The sequence below is a fragment of the Gymnoscopelus braueri genome (genome assembly GCF_963280865.1).
Source record: "Gymnoscopelus braueri genome assembly, chromosome: 13".
In the NCBI taxonomy this organism is placed as follows: Eukaryota; Metazoa; Chordata; class Actinopteri; order Myctophiformes; family Myctophidae; genus Gymnoscopelus; species Gymnoscopelus braueri.
Window position 1 is genome coordinate 11070654 of NC_137615.1, and position 23928 is coordinate 11094581.

At 42.9% G+C, this 23928-nt stretch overlaps 1 protein-coding gene across 2 annotated transcripts; it reads right to left on the reverse strand.

The window, feature by feature from the left end:
* Positions 1–415: 415 nt before the first annotated feature.
* Positions 416–18305, reverse strand: atad5a (ATPase family AAA domain containing 5a). Of its 2 annotated transcripts, none has more exons than XM_080447983.1 (22): positions 18194–18305; positions 17060–17123; positions 14387–16248; positions 13903–13987; positions 13261–13419; positions 12906–13044; positions 12238–12498; positions 11640–11794; positions 11014–11167; positions 10215–10523; positions 9697–9793; positions 8978–9060; positions 7987–8132; positions 7182–7359; positions 6463–6624; positions 5878–6135; positions 5703–5767; positions 5271–5460; positions 4718–4860; positions 3052–4037; positions 2389–2547; positions 416–1820 (listed from the first exon to the last, which is right to left on the reverse strand). In XM_080447983.1, exons 2-22 carry the CDS (start codon positions 17108–17110, stop codon positions 1742–1744), a joined length of 5721 nt encoding a protein of 1906 aa, XP_080304109.1. In that variant the 5' UTR covers positions 17111–17123; positions 18194–18305; the 3' UTR covers positions 416–1741. The 2 variants fall into 2 exon arrangements, with proteins under 2 accessions (XP_080304109.1, XP_080304108.1); XM_080447982.1 differs by having other exon boundaries at positions 7987–8114; positions 18183–18275.
* Between the last annotated feature and the right edge of the window lie 5623 nt (positions 18306–23928).

The following is a 23928-nucleotide window of genomic DNA, read 5'->3' on the forward strand; positions in this document are numbered from 1 at the left end:
TTCTAATATCCTGTACAGTAGTCTATCTATAATTAAAATTCTAATCAACACGCCTCAGTTGGCTGCTACTCCTATCAAAAAACTAAACTCAATTATATATCATTGTAACTTCATTTCATATTATACTTTACATTGTGATATACTGTATTAGTCCACCTATAATTAAATATAATCAATATGCCTCATTTGGCTGCTACTCCTCTCTAAAAACTCATTTGGTATATATTATTGTAACTTAATTTCTTATAGTTTATCATATTGTAATATAGGCCTACTGTGTATTTGTCTATTATTAAATATTATAATCAATACAATCCTGAGTTACATTTCTCAGAGTTATGTGGCTAAATTAACACTGATTTTAATGCACCTCTGAAAAACACACAAAACTTAAAATGAAAACCTTTTTGTGACAAACCTTTATTTAGGGGAGAAAAAAAACCAAAATCCCGCTGTAATGAATGTGGCAGTGTTTTTATGAACAAAAAAAAGTGTACATTGTGGAACAGGAAATTATTTTCAAAAGCTGTGCCTGCTTTTGGTGCTTTTTATTAATTAGTTTTTAGAACAGAGATCCTTCAGGACACTCTGAAAGGTGTATTTAACAGCCTGTGTACAAAATTAAAATCAAAGTGTATTTTACAGGTTACAAGTGTCATTCACGATACACATTTTCTCTCCAAAAGCAATTACTATTTATAAAAATGCTTTGCACACCGGCAAAGCAAATAGAAAAATGTAGCTACAAATCCCACTACACTTAAAATTATTTTACAATACACGTATACCATTTTATATTACAAACTTATATGAAGCAGTAATAATTACAGCAAAATATCAAAGCACCAGAAAGATTGTATCAAAAAGAGGTGTTATCGAAGGGAACAGAATACAAGCCAAACATTGAGTGAACCCATGGCTGTTTGCCTATGGACCACTTAAGGCCTACTGTATATACTGTACTTTGTTGCATGACGAATAGATCTACAAGCTCACACAGCATCACGATGCATTGTGAGCTTATATTTTCTCTATTTTTGAAAATGTTTTAATAATTTGTTTGTACTATACTCAGAATGGAGGGGCTTCAGATTGGGAAGACTATCTGTAAAACATAGTAGGGAGTAGGCTATATGTAATAATGGTTTGGACAAAACTCTTGGTGAGCTAGACTGGTGGCTATACACAGAAATGCATGGATCCGGGGCGTCCGCTGGCCTAGCGGTCCAGGCGCATACCATAATATGGTATGCGCCTGTCACGCTGTCAAACTGGATTACCAGCATATATTATATGCTGGTAATCCAGTTTGACAGCGTGTCGCGGGTTCGACTCCCGATCCTGACGACCTTTGCTGTGTGTCATCCCCCCCATCTCTCTCCCCATTTCCTGTCAGCCTACTGTCCTATCAATAAAGGCAGAAAAAGCCCAAAAAAATTATTTAAAAAAAAAGAAATGCATGGATCCAACTCATCTGATGCTAAGGTCCGGTTCACAACACAAACAATGCAGATTCATGCTACAGTCAGATCTTTCATCCATTATACTCCACACACACGCACACGCACACACACACACACACACACACGAGGAAACTTCTCTCAAGGGCTGTAAAAAATGTTCTTTATGCCAGTTCAAGAGGTTTGTTTATAAGGACCCTCAAACACAGGACACAGAAAGGCCAAGTCTCACTTAAGGTTTCTGTATGACTATAAAGACATCGCTGTTAAGTCTGTCCGGTTCAGGGGAAGTCCTCAGCCAGGAGCTGGACTGTGCTCTTGGGGAGACCCAGGTGGATGCCATCCAGGTAGTGCAGGAACCTGCAGGAACAGAAAATGTTCATCATTTTGTGTCATTTAAAATCCTTTAAAGCTGCAATCAATAACTGTGTGTGTGTGTGTGTGTGTGTGTGTGTGTGTGTGTGTGTGTGTGTGTGTGTGTGTGTGTGTGTGTGTGTGTGTGTGTGTGTGTGTGTGTGTAACATTATTTTGACCAATCTGTATGGTAGAGAATGTTAATACAACTTCAGTGGTTGTTGGTCTACTTGCTCTTTTAGTGAGAAAATCAGATCCTGTGGCCAAGTAGGACCACTATTGGTTGAGATTAGGTATCGCATGAAGGCCAAAGGGGCTTTTCATTATACGTAACTCGATAGTAGAAATGTCAACACTCGCACAGGGGATTTTGCATGCCCTGCAAAATCACTGTTGCACTTTAACATATTTTGCAAGCGAACAGTATTATTCATATATGCCAATGACACACATCCTCTTAAGAAAGACAATGTGGCCGCTAAGAAAGAAGATGTGGCCACATCCTCCCCACAGTGAATCACAACGTGTTACCTCTGCACAACCCCACAAGAAGTGGTTTCTGTGTGCTGCTCACCTCCGTTTCACTTTGTCCTGTTCTTTCTGTTGTTCCGATTTGCATATGGTGCGTAGGATGGGTAGGTACTCCACTGCTGCGGCAGGCCTGTTGCCCAGAGTACCGAACGCTCCTCTGGAAAGCAGGCATTCCATCAGTTCCCTCCTCTTCTGGAGCTTGCTGGAAGGAACACAGAACAGCCAACACCTCTTGGTTAAGACTGGCCAATCTGTGGTTCAACTGGTTAAGCTATATTCATCGTTACTCATCTAAGGTAAAGTTGGATACACATTTCTAATCCCATATGTGATCGGTGTAACCAAGCATCAGCTACTACCCTTAAACATGATGACTGCGCCGATCAGATTAAGAAGAGGAAGGAATTAAGTGTTTGTTTTTTTGGAAATCAATCTTCAATGTCGTTTCGGTGGTCCGAAAAATACCAACCTTCTGTTACTATTGCTATATTACACTATTGCAAGTTACATTCCTTCGTTGGAAGAAAAAGTCCCCCCAACCTTCACTTTATGGCTTATCCACTTTAACCGTATATATACACTTAGTTGACATGAGTCCCCCACTTTTTTCATCTTACATAAAAGTATCTTCGCCAAAAATAGCCGACCTACAAGCAAAAGAAAATCTCACTTTTTTAGTGTGCGAATAAATAAATAAAACACTCACATGGGTTGACAAGGGCTGTCCTGAGTGAGGCTGAAGCCCTCTCGGTGTGGAGCCACGGGCAGTGTGAGCTCTGCTGCAGCCTCCTTCCCAAGCTCCCCTTCTAGCTCCTGGGCTTCCCTCCACGCCTCCGCCACCCCGCTTTGGCACCTCCGGAAGCTCAGGGCTTCCACAGCAGCCTGGATCTCTAGCGCCCGCTCTCCTTCCACCCAGCTGTTAATCTCCACCCTGGGCTCATCCGTCATTCCGGCCCTCACTTCAGCACAGGCCGGGAGGCCGAGCATCCTTCTGTGAGCCTCGACGGCCTCCAACGTGTGGCGGGACAGGGAGGAGTCGAGGTAGGACATGTGGTCTAAGAATTCGGCAATGGAGCCCAGACAGCAGGAGATTGGGACAGCCTTCCTCTTCTGATCAGGGGTTAGCGGCACCCTCTTCACCGGAGCCTTCTTCACCGGAGCCGATTGTGTGTCGCTCACATCTGGAACGGGCGGCTCTTCGGATGACTGTTCTGTCTGAGGGGCGCCCTGCGGTTTGCGGCACAAAGAGAGGAAGTCATCCTCGGAGTCTGAGCTGGAGTCCAGCCGGTCCCGTTTTTGCAGACAGTGCTGTTGTCTCTTGTTCTTCATCCTGTTGGACAATTTGACCGGACTCGCTTCGTCCAAACCGTCGGAGGACTCCGACGCCTGCAGTAGCCTGGCGCGGGACGGTGGGTCCAACTCTTGCGGCTCGACGCTAGCCTGGTCTTGAGTGGTAGAGACCGTAGCCTGGTCCTGAGTGGTAGAGACCGTAGCCTGGTCTTGAGTGGTAGAGACCATAGCCTGGTCCTGAGTGGTAGATACCGATTGCTGTGGTGCATGGGTGCGGGGGGTGAGCTGTGACAGGGGTAGGGGCAGAAGGGTCTCCATGTTGGAGCGGAGCAGATCTACCGTCCTCCGTTTACTGTCCATTAGCAAATCACAGCAAAGCGACGCCTCGTCTGAACACTGACTCTGTGGATGCAAAACATCATTAGAATTAGAATAGAGTAGACATTTGTTTGTAAAGTCACTTATACAAAAAACTAAAAAAATAATACTAGGAGGCTTAAACACAACATTTATTTTCTTGCACAATAACTACTTGGTATCTGGGGTTCACAGTCACTGGAGCTGCCGGATACTGTGTCACCATCGTAGTCGCAACACTTAATGTTTGATTACGACTGAAGACCGGTGTTGCATTGTCTTTCCTTCTCTGCCCTTGCTCAATTTCCTGTCTCTCTAGTCTACACTGGCAGAATAAATGAGTAATTTGTCATTTGCAGGGTGCTCGGGTGGCCACCACCTCGGAGGTTGTGGGTTTGAATCCACCGCGGTGCATCCGGCTTTGTGGAGCGTCTATACGAACACAATTGGCCCGTGTTCAAGGGAGGAAGGTGGGGAGGGTGCATTCATGTTGCATGTATTCCTACAGGCTGGGGGCGGCACCTGTCAGCGGGGAGGTGAGACCAACCAAGTGAGACCAACCAAGGCTCTACGTCCTCCGGGTGTCTAGGCTCCTCACTGGCAGGTGAGACAGTAGGATACAACAGCAGTGACAACACAGAAATGTGTGTGGGGAGGAATTAATTGGCATAACAACTATAATGGGGAGAAAAGGGGGTAAAACGCAAAAAAAATAAAGACCTCACCTTGAGCAGCTGCTGTATGTCTCTGTCAGGTTCGATATTCAGCAGGCCCAGCATGCTCTCTGTGCAGCCGCTCTCACAGGGAGGCAGCGTGGACATGGCTGCTTCCACTGCAGGATCCTCAGGCTTCACTTCTGCATTCGTGTCTGATTTTAAAGGCCGGGGAACAAGCAAAGTGAGACTTATTCATTTAGAATATGCGTACTGTATATATGTTTGTAAAGACCAAATCATCATGACATCACCACCACAATCAAAAAGTTATTTCTGGCAGCAGCGTCGCATTGGAGCAGTATTAATCATTAACCTTATATCTGGAAGAACAGGACACTTGATGATATTGTTATTGAGTATAAAAAATATACTATTTTGTTCTAAATATCAAACTAGACATAGCTAATGATCTGGGGACTTTATTTTATATTGTGTAAATATCCATATTCTACCCGGAAATACCGCTCTACACGTTTGTTCCAATGTGGTCTACTCTAGTTTTTCTCCCTTTATTAGAATTCCCTTCAAGGGTACAAAGCTCCCTCAAGCCCCGTCTTCTTACCGGAGTTGTCCGTGCGGGCTGGTGGCCTGGTTATGTGGCGCCCCCCAGCGCTGCGTGTCCAGAACTGCAGCTGCAGCAGGCTCTGTCTGATGTCACAGCCGTTGAGCGTGAGCAGATTGCGCACATCCTGGGGATCTGTCCGCGTGCCCTCGGCCAGACACAGCAGCTGCAGGTAGCTGCCCACATTCACCTGGACCACGGTGAGAGAGAATTGGTCAGAAGCAGCACTATTATCACACAAATTAACTACTTTCAACCTGATGTCTGTATTTTGGGCACATCGATACACGAAGCTGTGAGCTTGACAAATGGCTTTTTTCAAGTGACACCGTCGTATGACAAAGTATAAAATAGGTTCACCGTGGCATTCATTCATGATACCGATGTGGGGAAAGTGAAGATGTGATTTACAAGTTTATGAAGTTCACTCACCACTGAGGGCGCTTTGAAATGGATCTCTTCGAGGCAGCCGTCAAACATGGTGCTGAAGTTCGGATCTAAAAGCAACAAAACATCTGGCGTAAGTCAAGAGCCAATAAACTACAACAAGGCCATCTATTGTATCCATACGACCAACGCTGTCAAGACTGCGTGGGCTAAAACTGACCGCTGGTGGTGAGGATGACCGGTCTCTTGGTGGTGGTCATAAAGGTCTTGATGGCCGCCAGGAACCCATAGTCGTCGTCGAAGATGACGTCCACTTCCTCGAACAGAATCAGAGAGGTGGCGGTCTTCTTGCTTTGCTCTTCGGTGGGCGTGGCCTTAGCGGTGCCAGTGGGTTTAGCGGTGGCCGCGGGGGGTTTGACAGCAAGCTCTTTAGACTTACTGGTTGTCTCCTTCTCTTTTAATGGTTTCTTGGGAGGGACTGTGTGTGAGGAAATAGAAGATACATTTACCTTTAACATTATTACTATTACACTTACAGACCAATTCAGGCAGTAAACAATAACTTCCTTTGTAAACTTCCTGGTTGTAACCGTTGCCCTGGGGAACAGCAAACTATCAGTGAAACAGCTGTTAGACTGCTACCTAACTAACTAGCCTACAAAAATTTCCATAAGACATTATTACTGATTACTAGAATGTTCAATGTTGACTCCAAATACATCCATCAGTTCACATAAACAGTTTATTTTTCTAAACAAAAATGACACAATTTTGATTAGATTATCTATTTATATAATTACTATACCCGTTTTCTTAGTCTTTTCTGTGTTAGCAGGCTCCTTGGTGACTGGCTGTTTGAAGAAGTTTGCCAAGATGGTGGGGGCCAGATTTCCTCTCTTGGCACCTCTGGGGGACTGGGGGGCTTTCCTGGGAGAGGAGACCACCCTGCGAGGAGAGTTCACCTTCCCTGGAGGATGGAAAGAGAAAGATTACGTTATTAAGTAAGATCATATTATGTCTCTATCCTTTAAGGACCATCTGTTATGACCTGATACAGATTCAACGACTTGGGCAAAAATAACATAAGAGTCTGTCCAGTGAAGCAAGAATGCCTTTAGCCCATTCAATCCGGGAAAGCATCGGTGTCATTTTATACTTCTGCTATTCAAAAATAGCAGAAGTACAAGCTCAGCTTGTAGATCTGCTAATTTTGAAACATTTTGAAAATTTGTGCAAATATATATATTTCTAAAGCGAACATTTTTGGAACAAAATATTTTGAGATGGGGGTTGGCGGCCAAATATATATACGGTAAATTTTGGGGGCCCTTGACATGAAAAAGTTTGAGCACCACTGATATAGCAACTACGTTTTTCAGAAAACTGTTAGGATTTAGAAGACATTTTTACAATCGGCCTTCGGTCTTAATGGGTTAAATAAAGTATCATTATCAGAGGAGGATAATAATAATCGCAAGATGAATATGAATAATAATAGTAAAAGTAATAATAACAGCAACATACTGGGAGAGGAGCCGAGCCTGGCGGAGCCGGCACTGCTGCTGACAGCGTAGCTGTTGAAGTAGGTGGGTTTGTAGGCGCTGGCCCCCTGGATGTCCACCTGGTGGGACTGGGTGGCTTCCTTCAGCTGGGACAGGATCAGGCGACCGCTCCGCTGGGACGAGGAGTTCACCTCAAACACCTGAGCAGAGAGAGAGAGAGAACATGCTGCTATCAGCTACTCATGCCAATAAAGCCTCTTTGGATTGAGAACCCATGATGGATGCAAGCATTTCAAAGAGAATAAAGTCTACACAGTGGGTCATGCTCCAAAGCTAAAAAGATGTATCGGTTCCTTTACACCATCATTGGATGTGACGTTTCGAGCCTACCGGCTTTATAAGTCTGATACAGTGTGGAGACTTTATTCTCTTTGGATTCTGACCTCAGCCCAGCACCTGGTTTTTAGTGAGTGGATGTGCGTGCTTTATTGTTTGTTTCTTGGATGCATGGTTTTCACCTTCATCCGATTGTTCCCCCTCCCTTTCCCCCCACATACTTTCTTTTCTATCCTTTTATGTATTTAACTTAACTATAATCCCCCAAGGGTCCATGAAGGGGTTCCAGGGGGTCCCCAGCTGAATAATTAAACCAAATGGACCGTGAAAGGTCTGCAACTCCAATAGTAAACAAATGGAACCAAATATGTGTAGAACTCTCTAGAGTTATGGGCGTCTGTAGCCTAATGCATACAAAACTGAAGGTCCTTGAAATTAAAACGTTTGAGAGCCACTGGAATAAATAAACCGATGAATGGGTTATGATGTACCTTGAAGCCCAGCTCCTGGGCGCAGGCGTACACGGCAGCCGTCTTGCCGACTCCAGTGGGTCCAGTGATGAGCAGCGTGTTGCACGTCATCATGTCCTCTCCCTCCTCTCCGCCGTCCCAGTCAGAATCTGGACACAAAGGAAGGGCTGAGCATACATGGACTACACCTTCAGTAGGGCTGAGCATACATGGACTGCACCTACAGTAGGGCTGAGCATACATGGACTACACCTTCAGTAGGGCTGAGCATACATGGACTACACCTACAGTAGGGCTGAGCATACATGGACTACACCTACAGTAGGGCTGAGCATACATGGACTACACCTTCAGTAGGGCTGAGCATACATGGACTACACCTTCAGTAGGGCTGAGCATACATGGACTGCACCTACAGTAGGGCTGAGCATACATGGACTGCACCTACAGTAGGGCTGAGCATACATGGACTACACCTTCAGTAGGGCTGAGCATACATGGACTACACCTACAGTAGGGCTGAGCATACATGGACTACACCTACAGTAGGGCTGAGCATACATGGACTACACCTTCAGTAGGGCTGAGCATACATGGACTGCACCTACAGCAGGGCAGAAACTATCCATTATTTTCTTAGCGATTATTCTAAGGAATACTTTCTAATTAATCGAATAATCGATAATCTTTTTCAACGAATTAACATGACAATTTTTTGTTTTAATAATCAACTAAATCAATTAGCCTACTCTGATTAACCACTCAATCCTTTTTTATACTTCGATGTCATGCAAAAATTGTGAAAATAACCAATTTACAAGCTCACAACGCATTACATCACAACACGCTGTGAGCTTGTAGATCGGCTATTTTAACTATTTTAAAACATTTGTGAAAATGTGCTACACTTTAACTATTTATGGTCAAACATACCCCCCCCACCCACCCTCAATGATTGTATTAAAATCGTTCATGTGAGGAGACCAAGTTAACTAATGCAGAGTATTCTTACCATTGCCGCCGTCCTCTGGTTTCTTGTCCTTCTGTTTCTTTCTTTCTTCTCGGTCGGCACGGAGTTTCCATTCCTTTAACCAACTGTTAAAACGGGACACATTAGAGAATTATTAATGCACCATCACATTGGCTGGAACTTCTAAATGTGTTCAGAGGCACTTTAGCCCCGCAAGCAGGAGGGATCTAAAGAAGGAAATGTCTGTCTGTCTGTCTTTCCAACACTTTGGTCCCAAAAAAGGTTATCTGAAACACTACTTAGCTGGATTGCCATGGCCTTTCCTTTAGCACCACCAATAGACCAATTTAAATTTCCTCTAGTTTTCACTTTGTTGATTTCTTTATTTTACGTTAAAGCTTCTGCCGCAGTGTGTGTTAAACCTTCAGTGTAATTTTCTCTTTCATTATTTTAATCCCATTAGTGAGAGTTAGGGGCTCAATGTATGGCAATGTCAGTTGCTTTAACCCATTAAGACCTGATCCCGATTCTACAAATGCATGTTGAGCAACTTGTTATATCAGTGGTGCACGTTTTCATGTGAAGAACCCCCAAAATTATATGTATTTGGCCGTGGACCCCCATCTCAAAATATTTTGTTCCAGGGACCCCCAGAAGCAACGATTTGAGTTCAAAATGTTTGCTTCAAAAATATAGGACTGGAGTTGCTCAAAATGTGGGTCCTACACTTTACAGTGATATCAGAGCAGATATTCACTTACCTGTGAAGCCTCCTAACTGAGGCGGTGTTTCCTATGATGTCACTGGAGTGCTGCGGATGATACTTCTCAGTCCAAAGCACATCGTCCTTCACGCCCGCTAAATGAACAACGCAGCGTTATCACACAGAAACTGTTATGTCGATACTAACTGAAAATCTCAAAGAGGCACATTGGGTAGAAAGTGAGCTAACAGTTATGTGTTACATTGCCCTCTTCTGGCAAAATTGGTGTAATGCTGCTGCTATTGAGCAAAAGTAATTTTTACTCTTATAACCTGTACATAGCCTTTAACAATAAAAACCACCTTGAACCTTGAACATTCATAACATTTAGCAGGTGCTGGGTAGCAAAATAATATAAGTATAATACAAGCTTGAGCATGTAGAACGGGTATTTACGGTAAAAAGTATATAGGACTTAAGTTGTTAAGTTTCCTGTAACATCCCAACATCACCATCCCAGGTGCTATGGCAGATGACAGCACCTTTAGTGTGCTGATTGGGAGGTTTTTAGCTCACCTTCTTTCCCTGTGCTCCCTCCCACAGGTGAGGAATCAAGCACAATTACAGAGTCATCCAGGGAGCAGAGCGGAGTGGATGGTTTCTCTTCTTCTTCCTCCTTCTCCTCCATCTGGAGCCTCTGGACCCGGCTCATACGACCCCTCCTCTTACATGGCTCTGGTTCGGGCGTCGAGGCCTGCTGCTCCTCCTCCGATCGGCTGGATCTCCGCTTCTTAGCCACTTTGCCTGTCGTTTCCCCTTCGTTGAGCCTCTTCCGCTTCCCTCCTTTTGGCTGGGCTGGCGCGACGCTGACCACTGCCTCTGGTTCTGAACCACATAAAGATCAGCACGGTTCAGACTAATAGCTAAAGCAATTCAATTGATTCCATGTTATTATAGGGGCATATCACAGGTTGCCCTTAGAGACTTTTAATACTTAGTTGTGCGCCGGTCTCTCACACCAAAAATAGCCGATCACAGTACAAGCTCACACCGTGTCACACTGAAGCTATTTTCGGAGCAACAAACGATGTACAACCAAGTATAAAAAAAAGTATTAAGTGTTGAAAATGTGACCATCAAATTGTAGGATAAACACAGTTACCAATACATTGTGAGCATAGTGCTTTTATTTATTTTACTATAAATTACTGTAGCTATTTTGTTGGCTGACTGCTCACTGAATGGATCTAGGGACAACATAGTCAAATAGAAAATGACTGACAAAGTTCTAAACCGTACTGCTATACTGAGATTCCAAGAGGGAACGAAGTGAAGCTAAATTCAACAGAAGCTGGTCTCTCCTCGTCATTCTGACCTGAAGCTGTGCAGAGCTGAAGATGTTCGCTGTGCCTCTTCAGGAAGCGAGTGAAGAAGCTCTGAACAGGGAACGGAGGGTTAGATGCTCTGACTTCCTCCATCAGGAGCTGACGGACACACTCCGAGAACTCTGCTCTCCAGCCAGAAGAACCCTGATAAAAGCCAGATAAAGTTAAAGACTAGTCCTTCAGTTAATGAAGATTATTTAACCCATTAAAACCAGGAATCTGTGTGTACACTGTTTTGTATGTCTGTATGTGCATTTAGGTCCGAGTCTGTTGTAGTCTTGTCTAAATGTAAACTGAAAAAACAAACAAACAAAAATAAATGATTATTAAAAAAACTAAACCAGGAATCTGTGTCATTTTAGATTTTAGCATTTCATTGGCTACAAAATAGTAGATATACAAGCTCACAGTGCATCACTTTGTGCCGCACTGCGAGCTTGTACATCTGCTTGTTTTAAAAAAAATTGAACAATCTTAAAGTGTTTGAAAAATGTTGAATAATTTTGAATTACAAAGAAATTTGAGAACTACTGACATAGAAGGCATTTGTAGAATCGGCCTCAGGTCTTAATGGGTTAAAGAAACACGACTCTTAGAACAAGGCGTTTTCTCCTACCCTTTCACACACTGCTCTGGAGGCTGGTTCCGTCTTCCAGCAGGACGAGAGAGGTGGCAGAGATGGCAGTGGACGGGTTACTAGAAGACACCAAAGCTCCTTCAGGTGGCGTAGGAGAGAAGACTCAGGCCACAGAAGATTCCACAGAGAGCAGTCTATCGGAAGCAGAACACAAATGACGATCAACCAGCAAAATCATTTTAACAGTTTTTTCATAATTGATGATTTATTTAGGGCAGTCATCGTTTTCATTTTGATACGATAGTAGAGACGGCTAATTGAAGACAGAGAAGGGGAATGACAAACTACAATAGATGCTACACAGGTCCTCGGTCGGAATCAAACTGCCGATGTTACAGTTACACTATGTGGTTGACGTATTATTATTATCCATTCAGCTACCGCCCCCATTTTCAGACTGATGACGACATTATGTATCCACCTGTTAAGCAGTAGTACTAATTTCTACTTCGCCCTATTTTATACTTCATCCACTTTTTTGGGTGCTATTTTTAGAAAAATATTTTTTATATCTTTGCATATGACTGTCATGCCCAAAATAGGGACACTCGGTTGCAAGTGCTGTTGAATAGCCTACCTTTTGGCGGTTGCAGCACGTGGACAACTGGCTGGAAGTAGGAGCAGGACAGGGAGTAGGCCTCCTTGGTGGCCGTGGTCTTTGCTATCTGCTTCTTAAAAGACTCAGGCAGGCCGCTCTTCAGGAAGTCCCTGCGCGCTCTGAACTGCTCGTCGTCCTGCGAGTTGTCAGAGCCCTCGTGGCTGCTGTCGTCAAGGATGGACACTACCGCAGACGGCTTCGGTGCCTTCTTCCCTTGGAACAGCGGGGCCACTTTGGAGCCTAATGGAAGAATGCAACTCTGGTTAGCAACGCCTTCCTTTTTTCTTTTCTTTTTCTTTTTCTTTACCCAGGGTAGTAGCTGAGTAGAAGTGCTCATTTTCAGAAACGCCCTGCACATAGAAACACACAGACAGACACACATACTAAAACCTGGGAGCTGACCAGTACAACCACCAGTCTTATACTGTTGGCCACTAAGCAGCTCCACTGGAGCAGTTGGGGCTTCAGTCAGTGCCTTGCTCAAGGGCACTTCAGCAGTGTTGGAGGAGTGGTGACAATTCACTTCCCCACCCAGATTTTTGGGTGGGGAATCGAACTGGCAACTCTCCTCTAACCTTTAGGCCACCGCTGCCCCCGAACTGTAATGAAATGTTGAATACTAAATGTGAGGTGGACTGAAAGGCTACCTGTGGCGGGCTTGGTGTCCTTGCTGACAGGTGCGGGTTTCCCCAGGACGTCATTCATGCTGCGCATCCTTTTCTGGGATTTACTCTTCTCCGGTGTTATCTTCGGAGTAGAGTCGTCCTCCATGCAAATGAGTGAATTCTGACCAAACAAAACCATCTCATTAGCAATGAGATTGGAAAACAAGCAGCAAGCAGACTTGATGCAAATGTACTGGTTTCATTTGCATCTTGAAGTCGAGATCATGAATGTTATATGTCATGTTGCACATCACACTAGTATGTTATTTCTAAGACTTACACAGCTGTGGTTAAAGTTTAAAATTGTGGATTATACTGTGTGTGTGTCGTCTAGTACCTCGTCCTCGTGGTAGATCTTCTTGGTCGACACCTGAGCACGCGAGGACCGACGTAAGCTGCTGGTATCCTTGGCAGTGGATTCTTTACCCTGCTGAATCACTTTGGCCTTCTCCACCAACTTCTTGGCCCGTTTTCTCCTCTTAGAGGCTTCTGATGTCTGAAAGAGGGAGAAGTTGTTATATGTACAGATGTATGAATGAATGAATGAATTTTATTTGTATAGCGCTTTTCCAAACAAAGTTACAAAGTGCTTTACATACATGATTAAAAACCGCAAACATCAGCAAAAGAAAGAATAAAATAAGAAAACATAAGAAAACATAAACAAAAACATAAAAACGGCATTTAAAGTCAGTCCATAAAACAATCCTTAGGAAAAACACTTTATATGCAAATGTGTTTTCAAAAGCGATTTAAAAGAGGACACTGACTCTGCTAACCTAAGGTCCAAGGGTAGGGCATTCCAGAGCAACGGTGCCCGGGCCGAAAAGGCCCGGTCCCCCCGTGTGACAAAGTGTGTTGTGGGAGGATCCAGGAGGGCCCAATCCGAGGATCTAAGCTGGCGAACTGGCGTATAATGTATTGAGAAAGATTTTCACTGAATTAAAGAGGTCACCTGCAGTATTAAAGAAATCCTTACCTTAGTAGCCAATGGACTGAGTATTTCAACGTCACTTCCACCCTCTGACACAGATCTATTTCGAAGGACTCTGGTGAATTTCATTCTAAGGGGAAAAAAAAGCTTATTGACACACACATTGACACACACCAACACTGGAAATGCTATTCAACTATATTAATGGCTCTAGATCTGTGTTTCCCAACCTGGGGGCTATGGCCCACAGGAGGGCCGTGAGGGCATATTGGAAGTGGGCCCCCAAATAATTGGCAAAACACTAAGATTTTAATGATAATATAACATTCAAATTAAAACATTTATGTAAAAAAAAGATTACATGGTATTCTTTTATTTAAAACCTTGAAGATTTTGTTTTCATTGTGATGCTGAACATAATCAATTGATTATGAACATGCTCTGAGGTCATGGATGCTTTCGAGGTTTTCAAGTGGGCCCTGATCCAGAATAGGTTGAGCTCCGCTGCTCTAAATCATGACATTCTCACCTGATAGGGCTGCATTGATCATCAGCCGGGCAGACCATCTCAGCCTTGAACCTGGACCTGGGTGTTTTTGGAGTAGACATCTGGACAGGGCTGTCTTGGGATGACGCAGCATCCTTTGTTCTCTCCTTGCTCCTTTTGGTCTTCCGGGCAGGGGGCGGGGTGGATGTCTTGGCCTGAGGTGCTTCTCTGAGGGACGCCTCTCTTCTGGGTCTCCTTCTCCTCACAGCTTTGCTGGAGGGAGTTGAAGGGCTCGCCGGCTCCGTCTCTTTATCACCAGCCTGCTCGTTCAGGGCAACAGCTACTGCAGACGCAACAGGAGATGCAGGGTCTGTCAGTGTCTCTTCATCTTTTTGGCGCCTCCTCTTCCCCTTTCTCAACGCTTTGTTTTTAGCTCCCTTCTTCTCTGGACCAGAAACAGGGGGCTGCTCAACTGAGGGCACACTTATGACATCCTCATCATCCTCCTTTTCAACAGCCTCGGTGGTCTCCTCTGCAGGCTGCTTCTGCTTGCTTTGTCCCTTCCCAGGTTTGGCTTTGGCGGCCCCTTCTACGCTGGGCTGCTTGAAGGCGGACATGAATTGCTTCCTCTCAGCCTGACTACATTTGGCCGTGGTGGACTGACCGTCGACCTCTGCAAGCTGACTGAGCTCTGCAAGCTCCAGGTCTTCCTCTTGGATAACCACGTTGGATTTCCGTTTGACTGGTAGGGCGGCAGCGGCGGGGGGCTCATCGTTGCCCTCAATCTGAGGAGATGACTCGACCCGAGTTGGGCTTATAGACCCTTTTCTCCTGCTGAACACCGAGGCCATCTTTCCTGCAGGCTTGACTGGCTCGTGTCTGGGCGAGACAGCGTGGACTTCGGCCTGAATAGTGAGGGTACGGGGCGAGACCTGCTGAAGAGATGACGCTGTCCCAGAGGCTTCTTGTCCATCAGCTTTACAAACACCCAACTGCTTCATCTCCATCTCCTCTGGTGAAACGTTACTCTCCTCTTTTCCTTTGTCCTCTGTCTCTTCCTCCCCCTGGCTCTGGCTCTGCAGGAAATCCTCAAAGGAGACGGTGACTGTGCTGCCATTTAGCTGAGAGGCATCGCCCATATTGACCTCCATGCTAACATTACATAAAGACTGCTCCGTCTCTGTCACCTCTGTCGTCTCTAGTGGCGGATCCTCCTGTTGATGCTTTCTGCTGCGTTTTGTCACAGCACGCTTGGTCGCTTTTAACTTATCTTTCGAAGGTGCAACGGGTGACACGCCATTACAGTTCAATTTCGACTCGAGTTTCACGTGGTCCTTACTTTGAGATTGTTCATGTTGTTCATCTTTTTTGACCTTCTCGATGCCGACACTCTGAGCGTTCTTCCCCCGCGAGCTGGTGTGTCCCACACAAGCCTCAGCACTGAGCTGGGCCAGCAGAGCTGCCGTGTCGCTACCCAGGATGCCACGGGTGCTGACCGACTGTCCTGCCAAGTCTGGGCCATCTCCTCCGGACTCCTCGGAGTCCTCTATAACCAGACAGTTGTTCTCCTCGTTGCAGCCAACAGTCTCAGAATCCTGAAGTCTCCTGGCAGCCTTGCTACGCTTCCTTCCTTGCTTCTGGGCGGCCTTGCCAGGCTTTTTAACACGTTCCGCTTGAGTGGCAGGTTTTTCCGTAGACTGAGGCCTTTGACAGTTCTCCTTGGACTGCTCTGGCGTAGTGGTCTTCTCTGTGGATGACGGAGTCTTTCGGCTGAAGTAGTCCATGATGTTGTTGGAGCGGGGCGGAGAGAAAGGCTTCTCCACAGGCTTGGGGACAGGTGAGAAATAGTTTGTGATTGTCTTGACAACAGGACTGCCGCCATCTTTGCGGGATTTCTTACAAGGCTGTGGAGATAGCAGAAAAGAATGTCAAATACAAATATGAACAATTTACAATTATCCAGAGCAACTTACAAGTGTGAGATTGGAATAAACAGAGTAAGCATGAGCTCTAGTCAATGAACAGCAAGGTAAATAATCACATAAATACAGTGCAGAGATAGCAGATAGTGCTGTCTAAATAGCATGGTATCTCTATCACATTCTTAACAAGGAAAACCCCCAAAATGCAAAAAAGCAGACTAGCATCAATCTAAAGAAAAGATGGCAAGAAGGCATATAGGAAGAGTGACATGCTGGGGGGTGAGGTGAGTCTTCAGACTACAGCTGGGGGAAATGAAGACTCACAATGCATGATAGTTGGGCCACTTTGCAAGATTCAAGAGGTTTTATTTGTCACATGCTCATACAAGCAGTGAAATGTTGGTATGGCAAATTCTGCCAGACTATTACTAACAATGTTCAACATATCGAGGTATAATACATTAATAAGTAAGGTACTAAAGGTTATAATACAAGGGTATTAACTAAGTAGTAATGAGTAAATCTATCTACAATAGCTCTACAATAGCAGATCTACAAGCTTGTAGATCTGCTATTTTTGGCTAATGTGCTTTTGAAGGTGTGCAAAAACAAAAGCATCAATATAGACAGACATTATAGAGAAGAGAAACACCACAGACTCTGCCACTTACAATTTAGATTGGCATCTTCCCTGGATTTCTGAGGTTAGATTTATCATTATATCTTGCAGCCAAAAGGGGGGCAGGTGCATTGCATTCCACACAATTCATAATAAAGAAACTATTAAACATACCTGAGACTCAAAGTCCTCAATCCCAGATGCCATCGCCACAACACCTGCCATACTTTTAACAGACCTGGTGAGGAAAGATCAGTCAATCTTTTAAAACAATAAGAATGATTTTGTCTGGCTAACATCAGCAGTGAGCACACATAACGGGAGTATTATTAGATATCAAATACTATATTTACCCTAGCCTTGGATCAAGACTATCATAGATGTATTTTATCGAGTCTGACCTTTACTTTTGTATTTCAAAATCGATAAAATACATATTATATGATAGTCTTGATCCAAGGCTATATTAACCCTAGAAAAACAATGTGCCCAAATATCAGGCGACTTCACATTTGACACAAGAAGAGCCACATTCCACAAATCAATCATTCAAGGACAACTTATACTGATATTTCAGAAACATTACATCCTTTCAAAAATGAGCATAGATAGATAGATAGATAGATAGATAGATAGATAGATAGATAGATAGATAGATAGAGGAACATGTTACAAAACAGACAATAATAACACAGAGATAGCCTGAGTACCAGACTGATTTCACTCCATAAAGCCCAGATCAATTAAAAACATTGCCTCCAGTGTTTCCAGAAGCATGAGGAATACCTTGTGTCACTCTGTGGGATCCCTGTTAAGGCCATAAGTAATACCTTCTTTGACTCCATCAGTCACATAAATCTAAAACATGAAATTCCTCAATACAGCATGAAAGGTGCTCTGTTAGTGTAGCACAGTTAGCAGCGTTAGCTGCTGTGGCAAATGACAGCCCTGTGTCAGAGAACAAACAGTACAAAACAAATGCTGCAACTGCACAGAACGTTCTGCTCGGTCCTTTACTCTCCTTCCCTGCTGTGTGTGTGTTAAACAGCAACACGTTTATTACAGTTCAGTGCTGTGTTGTAGTTGTATGTTAGGTTGCTGCCAGCCAGGTTAAATCATGTACAATATGAAACATGGAGCTACAGTAGCACTGTTTGCTAAGTAAGTACCTTACATGAAACCCTCTCAATGCAGCAGACTGGGTCAATACCTCGCTCCTGACAACAAACAACCCGTAGCGTCGCACAGGGACAACATAGAGCTTTACAAACACCTCCAGCGTGTAAATAACACTTACAGTGAAGTTACCGTCCAAAGCGTTGCGGTCATATAGTCCAAGTTATCCCGGGAACGGCCATAACATCCATGTTATTCTGACTGTATGCTTATTCTTTGGAAAACCGCGCCAGCCCCGAGAGCGCCAAATATACGTAACCTTTGACTCCAGCCTGTCGACCAATCAGGAGAAAGACAAACGTTTACGTCACTTCCCCCCCAAACAAAGGCTTTAACACATGGGGGGAAGAAAGTAGGACCCCTGCTGGACGGGTGTCCACTTGTCAGGTAGAAGAAAACAACTTCATGAATTATTATTTTCCAGGAGGAAAGGTTTTTTGTTGTATGTTTTTGTTTTTAATTGCAATAAAGCTACAGACATTCATAAGTAAGTAATTAAGGAGCCAAGTAAGCTAAGCTAAGTAAAGCTTAGTGTGTGTGTGTGTGTGTGTGTGTGTGTGTGTGTGTGTGTGTGTGTGTGTGTGTGTGTGTGTGTGTGTGTGTGTGTGTGTGTGTGTGTGTGTGTGTGTGTGTGTGTGTGTGTGTGTGTGTGTGTGTGTGTGTGTACACAACACTGTACATTCATAATGAGAGAATCCTGCTCCATGAGCTATTTACTACCCTAATTTCATTTTTAATTATATGATCCAATTTCTAGATTCATTTACATGCTATTGTTAATTTCTACTTTATTATATTGTATCTAATTGTTAGCTTCATTCTGGGCACATAAGAATTTCCCAGAATTTCTAGCAAAGAAGAGATTACCTATTTGGGATGTATTCTTGACAAATACCTGACAGGTGAAAGCATGGCAACAAAGGTGGTCAAAAGAGTTTCCTCTTTTGTCAACCCTCAGGCCCTCATCTTTCTGGAGGCCAAAAGAGGAGGTAGTACCAGTTTTCCGGTAGACAGTCGACGCCCCCCCCCCCCCCCCTTTTTTTGTACATATTTTTAGTTTTTTCATGCTTTTTGCTTTTTTGTACATAGTGTTATTATTTTCTGTATTTTTATGTTGATATTTGAACTGTTTGGTTGCTACTATATATGTCTATGAAATGAATACCAAGGACCCCAATGGAAACAAGTCCGCAAGGACCTTTTTGGACAGACCTTTTAGACAAAAGTATTATAAATGTAATTGTGTTTTACATTCTTTTTGCCTAATACATTTTCCAATCAATCAATCAATCACTATGCAGTATAGGCTTCTGTGTATGATTATGTATATGACAATAACACCAGTTTCAGACATTTCTGTGCAAACTTGGTATTTTAGTGTATATATTTTGCTTGGTTAATAATAACTGTGTGTGTGTGTGTGTGTGTGTGTGTGTGTGTGTGTGTGTGTGTGTGTGTGTGTGTGTGTGTGTGTGTGTGTGTGTGTGTGTGTGTGTGTGTGTGTGTGTGTGTGTGTGTGTGTGTGTGTGTGTGTGTGTGTGTGTGTGTGTGTGTGTGTGTTTGACTCAGGAGAAGGGTCTTCCAGAACAAAGACCTTAAGCTCCATACTAAGGTAAGGTATCTGGCTGTTGTTATGACAACCCTCCTCTACAGCTGTGAAGCATGGACCCTGTACAAAGGAGACATGAAGCCATTACCACACACCCCCAGTCAGTGCCTTTACCTGCTCTGCTTGTGGCAGACAGTGTGGATGACGAATCGGGCTACACAGCCACATGAGGTGGACTCACAAGAAGTAGAGATGGAGTGTCATCATCGGACACGATGGACAACCTTAAGCAAGTGTGTGTGTGTGTGTGTGTGTGTGTGTGTGTGTGTGTGTGTGTGTGTGTGTGTGTGTCTCAATACACCCAAAAAAACGGAACTCACACACACACTAACTAACCAGTTTCACAGACTGTTACGCAATCTAAGCAAATCTAAAGTATGTTCCAGTTCTTCTTCCTTGTTACTTGTATGAGGTGTGTGGAATTCCTGTTGAGTGCACTAAAGCGGGAATGAAATGGAGACTCTAAAAGTAGTACAGTGCAGTGTGCATAAATGTTGAAGAGAGAAGTATACATTAAGGCTGATTATGACAAAAAACAATATCGCTGCATATTATCACAGTAATTAATCACACTTCATTACATACTGTATTGGGCCAACTACCAGTAGTAGTACCTTGACCTGTATTATAACTTTTTATTTGTATCATTTATTACCTACTATTATATTATGTAGTATTTACAGTATGTTGGACATTGTTAGGACAGTCTGGCACAGTCTGCCGCACCAACATTTCAACGTGACAAATAAAGTCTTTGTATCTTAGGTAAACTTTGAGCCTATGTAATTGGGTCTGTTGTTTAATGGTGTCTCTGTGAGCCTGATGGATGGTTGATGGCTGATGGCTGTTTAATGGTGTCTCTGCTGAGCCTGATGGATCCTAATAGTTTGTACAGTTTATTGGCTTAAACAATGTTCTGGTTATTTACCTTGTGTACTGGCGAGGAGAGGGGAAAGTGCAACAGCTAACCCATTAATTAATTCGTTTTTCTTTTATTGCCACGAGTAGTGTGACATTACGTAATTGTGAAACTGTAAATCATGATTTTTGAATAGTTTTCATTAATTGTACAGCCCTAATGTAAGTATTGTTTATAATAAAGTGCTGCTAATCCCCACCTAATTTCTCCTCGTTACTAATGGAGGAGAAACACACTGTTCTTCTGTAAATATACTTTAATTGCTCCTAGTATTGATGATTTCTTGTAGTATTGTATGTCTTTATAGTGTACGTCTTGATGAATTGAATTCATAGGACCACAATGGAAGCAAGCCCCCAGGGCATTTTGTGTTATCCATTTAGCATTATTGTATAACTGCACCAATGTACTTTTGGCAAACTATGTTAAAAGTATTCAAGTAATCATATGGTCTATTATTTGGATATTTTAGGCTCAAATAACATACTGAAACTGTTGGAGCATGGACAAATAACAAAAACAAAATTTGATCATTTAAATTGTATCCATGCCAGTGAGCAATCACATATTTACATATTAATATATAGGGTACAGTAATCGTAACACATTTTATGAAAAATATGCACATTTGTGTATTGTTTATAGAACACAAAATATCCAAAAGAACCCTCGAATTTGTACATTTTAAGTATTTGAAAAACTAAAAGTTAGGTGCGCCCCAATAATGCACCCCTCTCTTTCATAAGTATCTGACCGCCCGCAGCTCGCTGTCAGTTTGAACAGTGTGGCAGTCGCAGAGTTGAATTAACACTGAGGATTTTTTACTGTGTTCTACGTTCTCGTTTTTTTCACTCTCTGTGGGCAACACAGAGGATGTACAGTAGGCTATAGACAGGTTTCTTGTTTACAAACATAACCGGGTGTGTGGCATTCAGGGTGCAAAACCACTTTAAAAGAAACATGCACGGCTGAGATTCATAAACTGATAAGAGTCAGCTAGAGCCATGTGATGGTTACCTCAAGTGTCTCAAACTAGATAAGATACCGGTAAGACCTGTATTGGTTGAAGGATGCATTCCACATAATGTAAGAGTGCTGTGTTCATCCCTAGATGTGCAGAAACCTGTTTATTAATTGCAATGGTACAGCACAGTATAACATACTTTACACAAACATGCGTGCACAATGCACAAACGTCTCTCTCTCTCTCTCTCTCTCTCTCTCTCTCTCTCTCTCTCTCTCTCTCTCTCTATGCATGCGTGCAAGACATCTATCTACTTAGATAACGCCCAATGCAAATTCATTTATAATAATATATAATAGTTTTGTTTTAAATGTTCTAGCCTTGACGACCATGCAGTCTTATGCAAACGTTAAAATGTAAATTAGATAGCATGTTATTTAGACAGATGCCAGGTTAATTTGTTGACCTGGCATCCTAATAGTTTGTACAGTTTCAATGTATATATGTACTACATTATCTCTATGCATTTGATGTATTACCTTGTGTTTATGTTGCTTACTGTAAATCGCTCTGGATTAAGAGCGTCTGCTAAATGCCAAAATTTTAATTTGGTTATTGTATAATTTTACACAATGTCCAAGTTATTTGTGTTTGTGAAATAGCCTTATTTATTATTAAATAATAGGCTATGGGTTGGGGGCGCAAGGTAAAATCCTGCCTAGGACAATAAATTCCTCAGGGCCGGCACTGGTGATTTGATACAGACCCCTGGGGGTCCTTGGTCAACAAAGTGTAGGGTTTAATTGGTTAAGTATATTCTCTTCAGCTATGTATCTCAGACTCAGATGTGTATTTTTCACTTCAGCCAAATCCTATACTTCTACATTCAAGCATTTAAGTCCAAGACCTAAGTCTGTTTTTTGGAGGTTTTTTTACAGTATATTTACAGTATATTACTACAGTATATTTGTCTGACTCATAATTTCAGAATGCAAGTGGGACAAAAGTGTTGCTTTCACTACATGATGCATTCCTATCGTGTTGATCAGTTCTTTATTGCGAGTGACCATCATGCTATAGTATAAATGAGGCTTTAGTTTGTTTCCTACAACCGTCCTACCCATTCAAGGTAAGTAAATTACCACTTATTATCACTGTAGAATTTCTGTGAACTGTTTGTAGTGGATTTAGTGACCTTCCCAGTTATTTGAATGAATGAATGAATTTATTAGGTGATAAAAGGAAAAGAACATCAGCCCTTCCATGACAATAACAACACACAATATCACGGAGCATAAAAACAAAATAAAACCCTTATTTCCATTGTGGTCCTCAAAACATAAAATACAACCACATAAAAAACTATGACACCTATACAAAACAGAAGTAGCAGCACCAAGCAATAGCAGCAGCATTACAGTTTTCTATCAAACAGTCTAAGTACCTTTATATATTTTAAATTAAATTAAGAATTTAATTTAAAAAACGTTACGTATTTTTAATTAAATTAAATTAAGAATGTAATAAAACCAGAAGTGAAAGGAGGGCAATGCAAACTATAAAAAGGCTACAAATATGTAAATTATATATACTATCAGTTTGTGCAAATTATTGTATTGTGTCACAAAAGCTGGCAAATAATCCCACTTTGAATAAGAACAAGCCAGGATTTTAAAATACGTGATTTGACTATTACAACAATTTAGTTATCTCCTGTCTAGGAGATTTCAGTGGAAACATATATTTTCTCTATAGGATTTGCGTATGTTAGTTGAAATAAGGTGATATTCTGGGCCAGATCTAACTAGTCATGATAGGACTTGATCAAACCCCATTCATTGGCTCACTGGTCCAGGTTCGTCCATGTTTTGTTGGGAAAGACTCATTCCATTTTGCCTCCTTAACTTTGAAAAGTCAATCTATGCAAGGACACATTGTTATGTCCATCTGTAAACAGCTAATCTCCGGCACCGTTGGACTGATCAGCATGAAACTGTATGCACACTCTCAGTAGGCCAAGGAAGAACCTCTGCACCAGTTCTTTCAAATCGGCCTCATGGTGGCGCTATAACAGCCTGCTTCAGGTTTTGGCCTATAACTCTTAATACATTTTATGTAATAATAATAATAATAATAACTAGATGTGAGTGCCGCTTTGCGGCCCTCACATCTAGGCCCGATCCGTCCAGACAGCACTGGCCTATAGTCACTCTGCACACACGTCATGCGAAGTCCGGCCCCTCTGGCCTCTCCTCTCGGCTCCTCTTCTCTCCTCTCCTCCCTCCCCGCTTTTCTTTGCGGCCCTAACCTCTAGTCCCAACCTCCCAACCTCGGTCATGTGATAAAGAGCTCAGACTTCCTGTATCTGGTTGCTA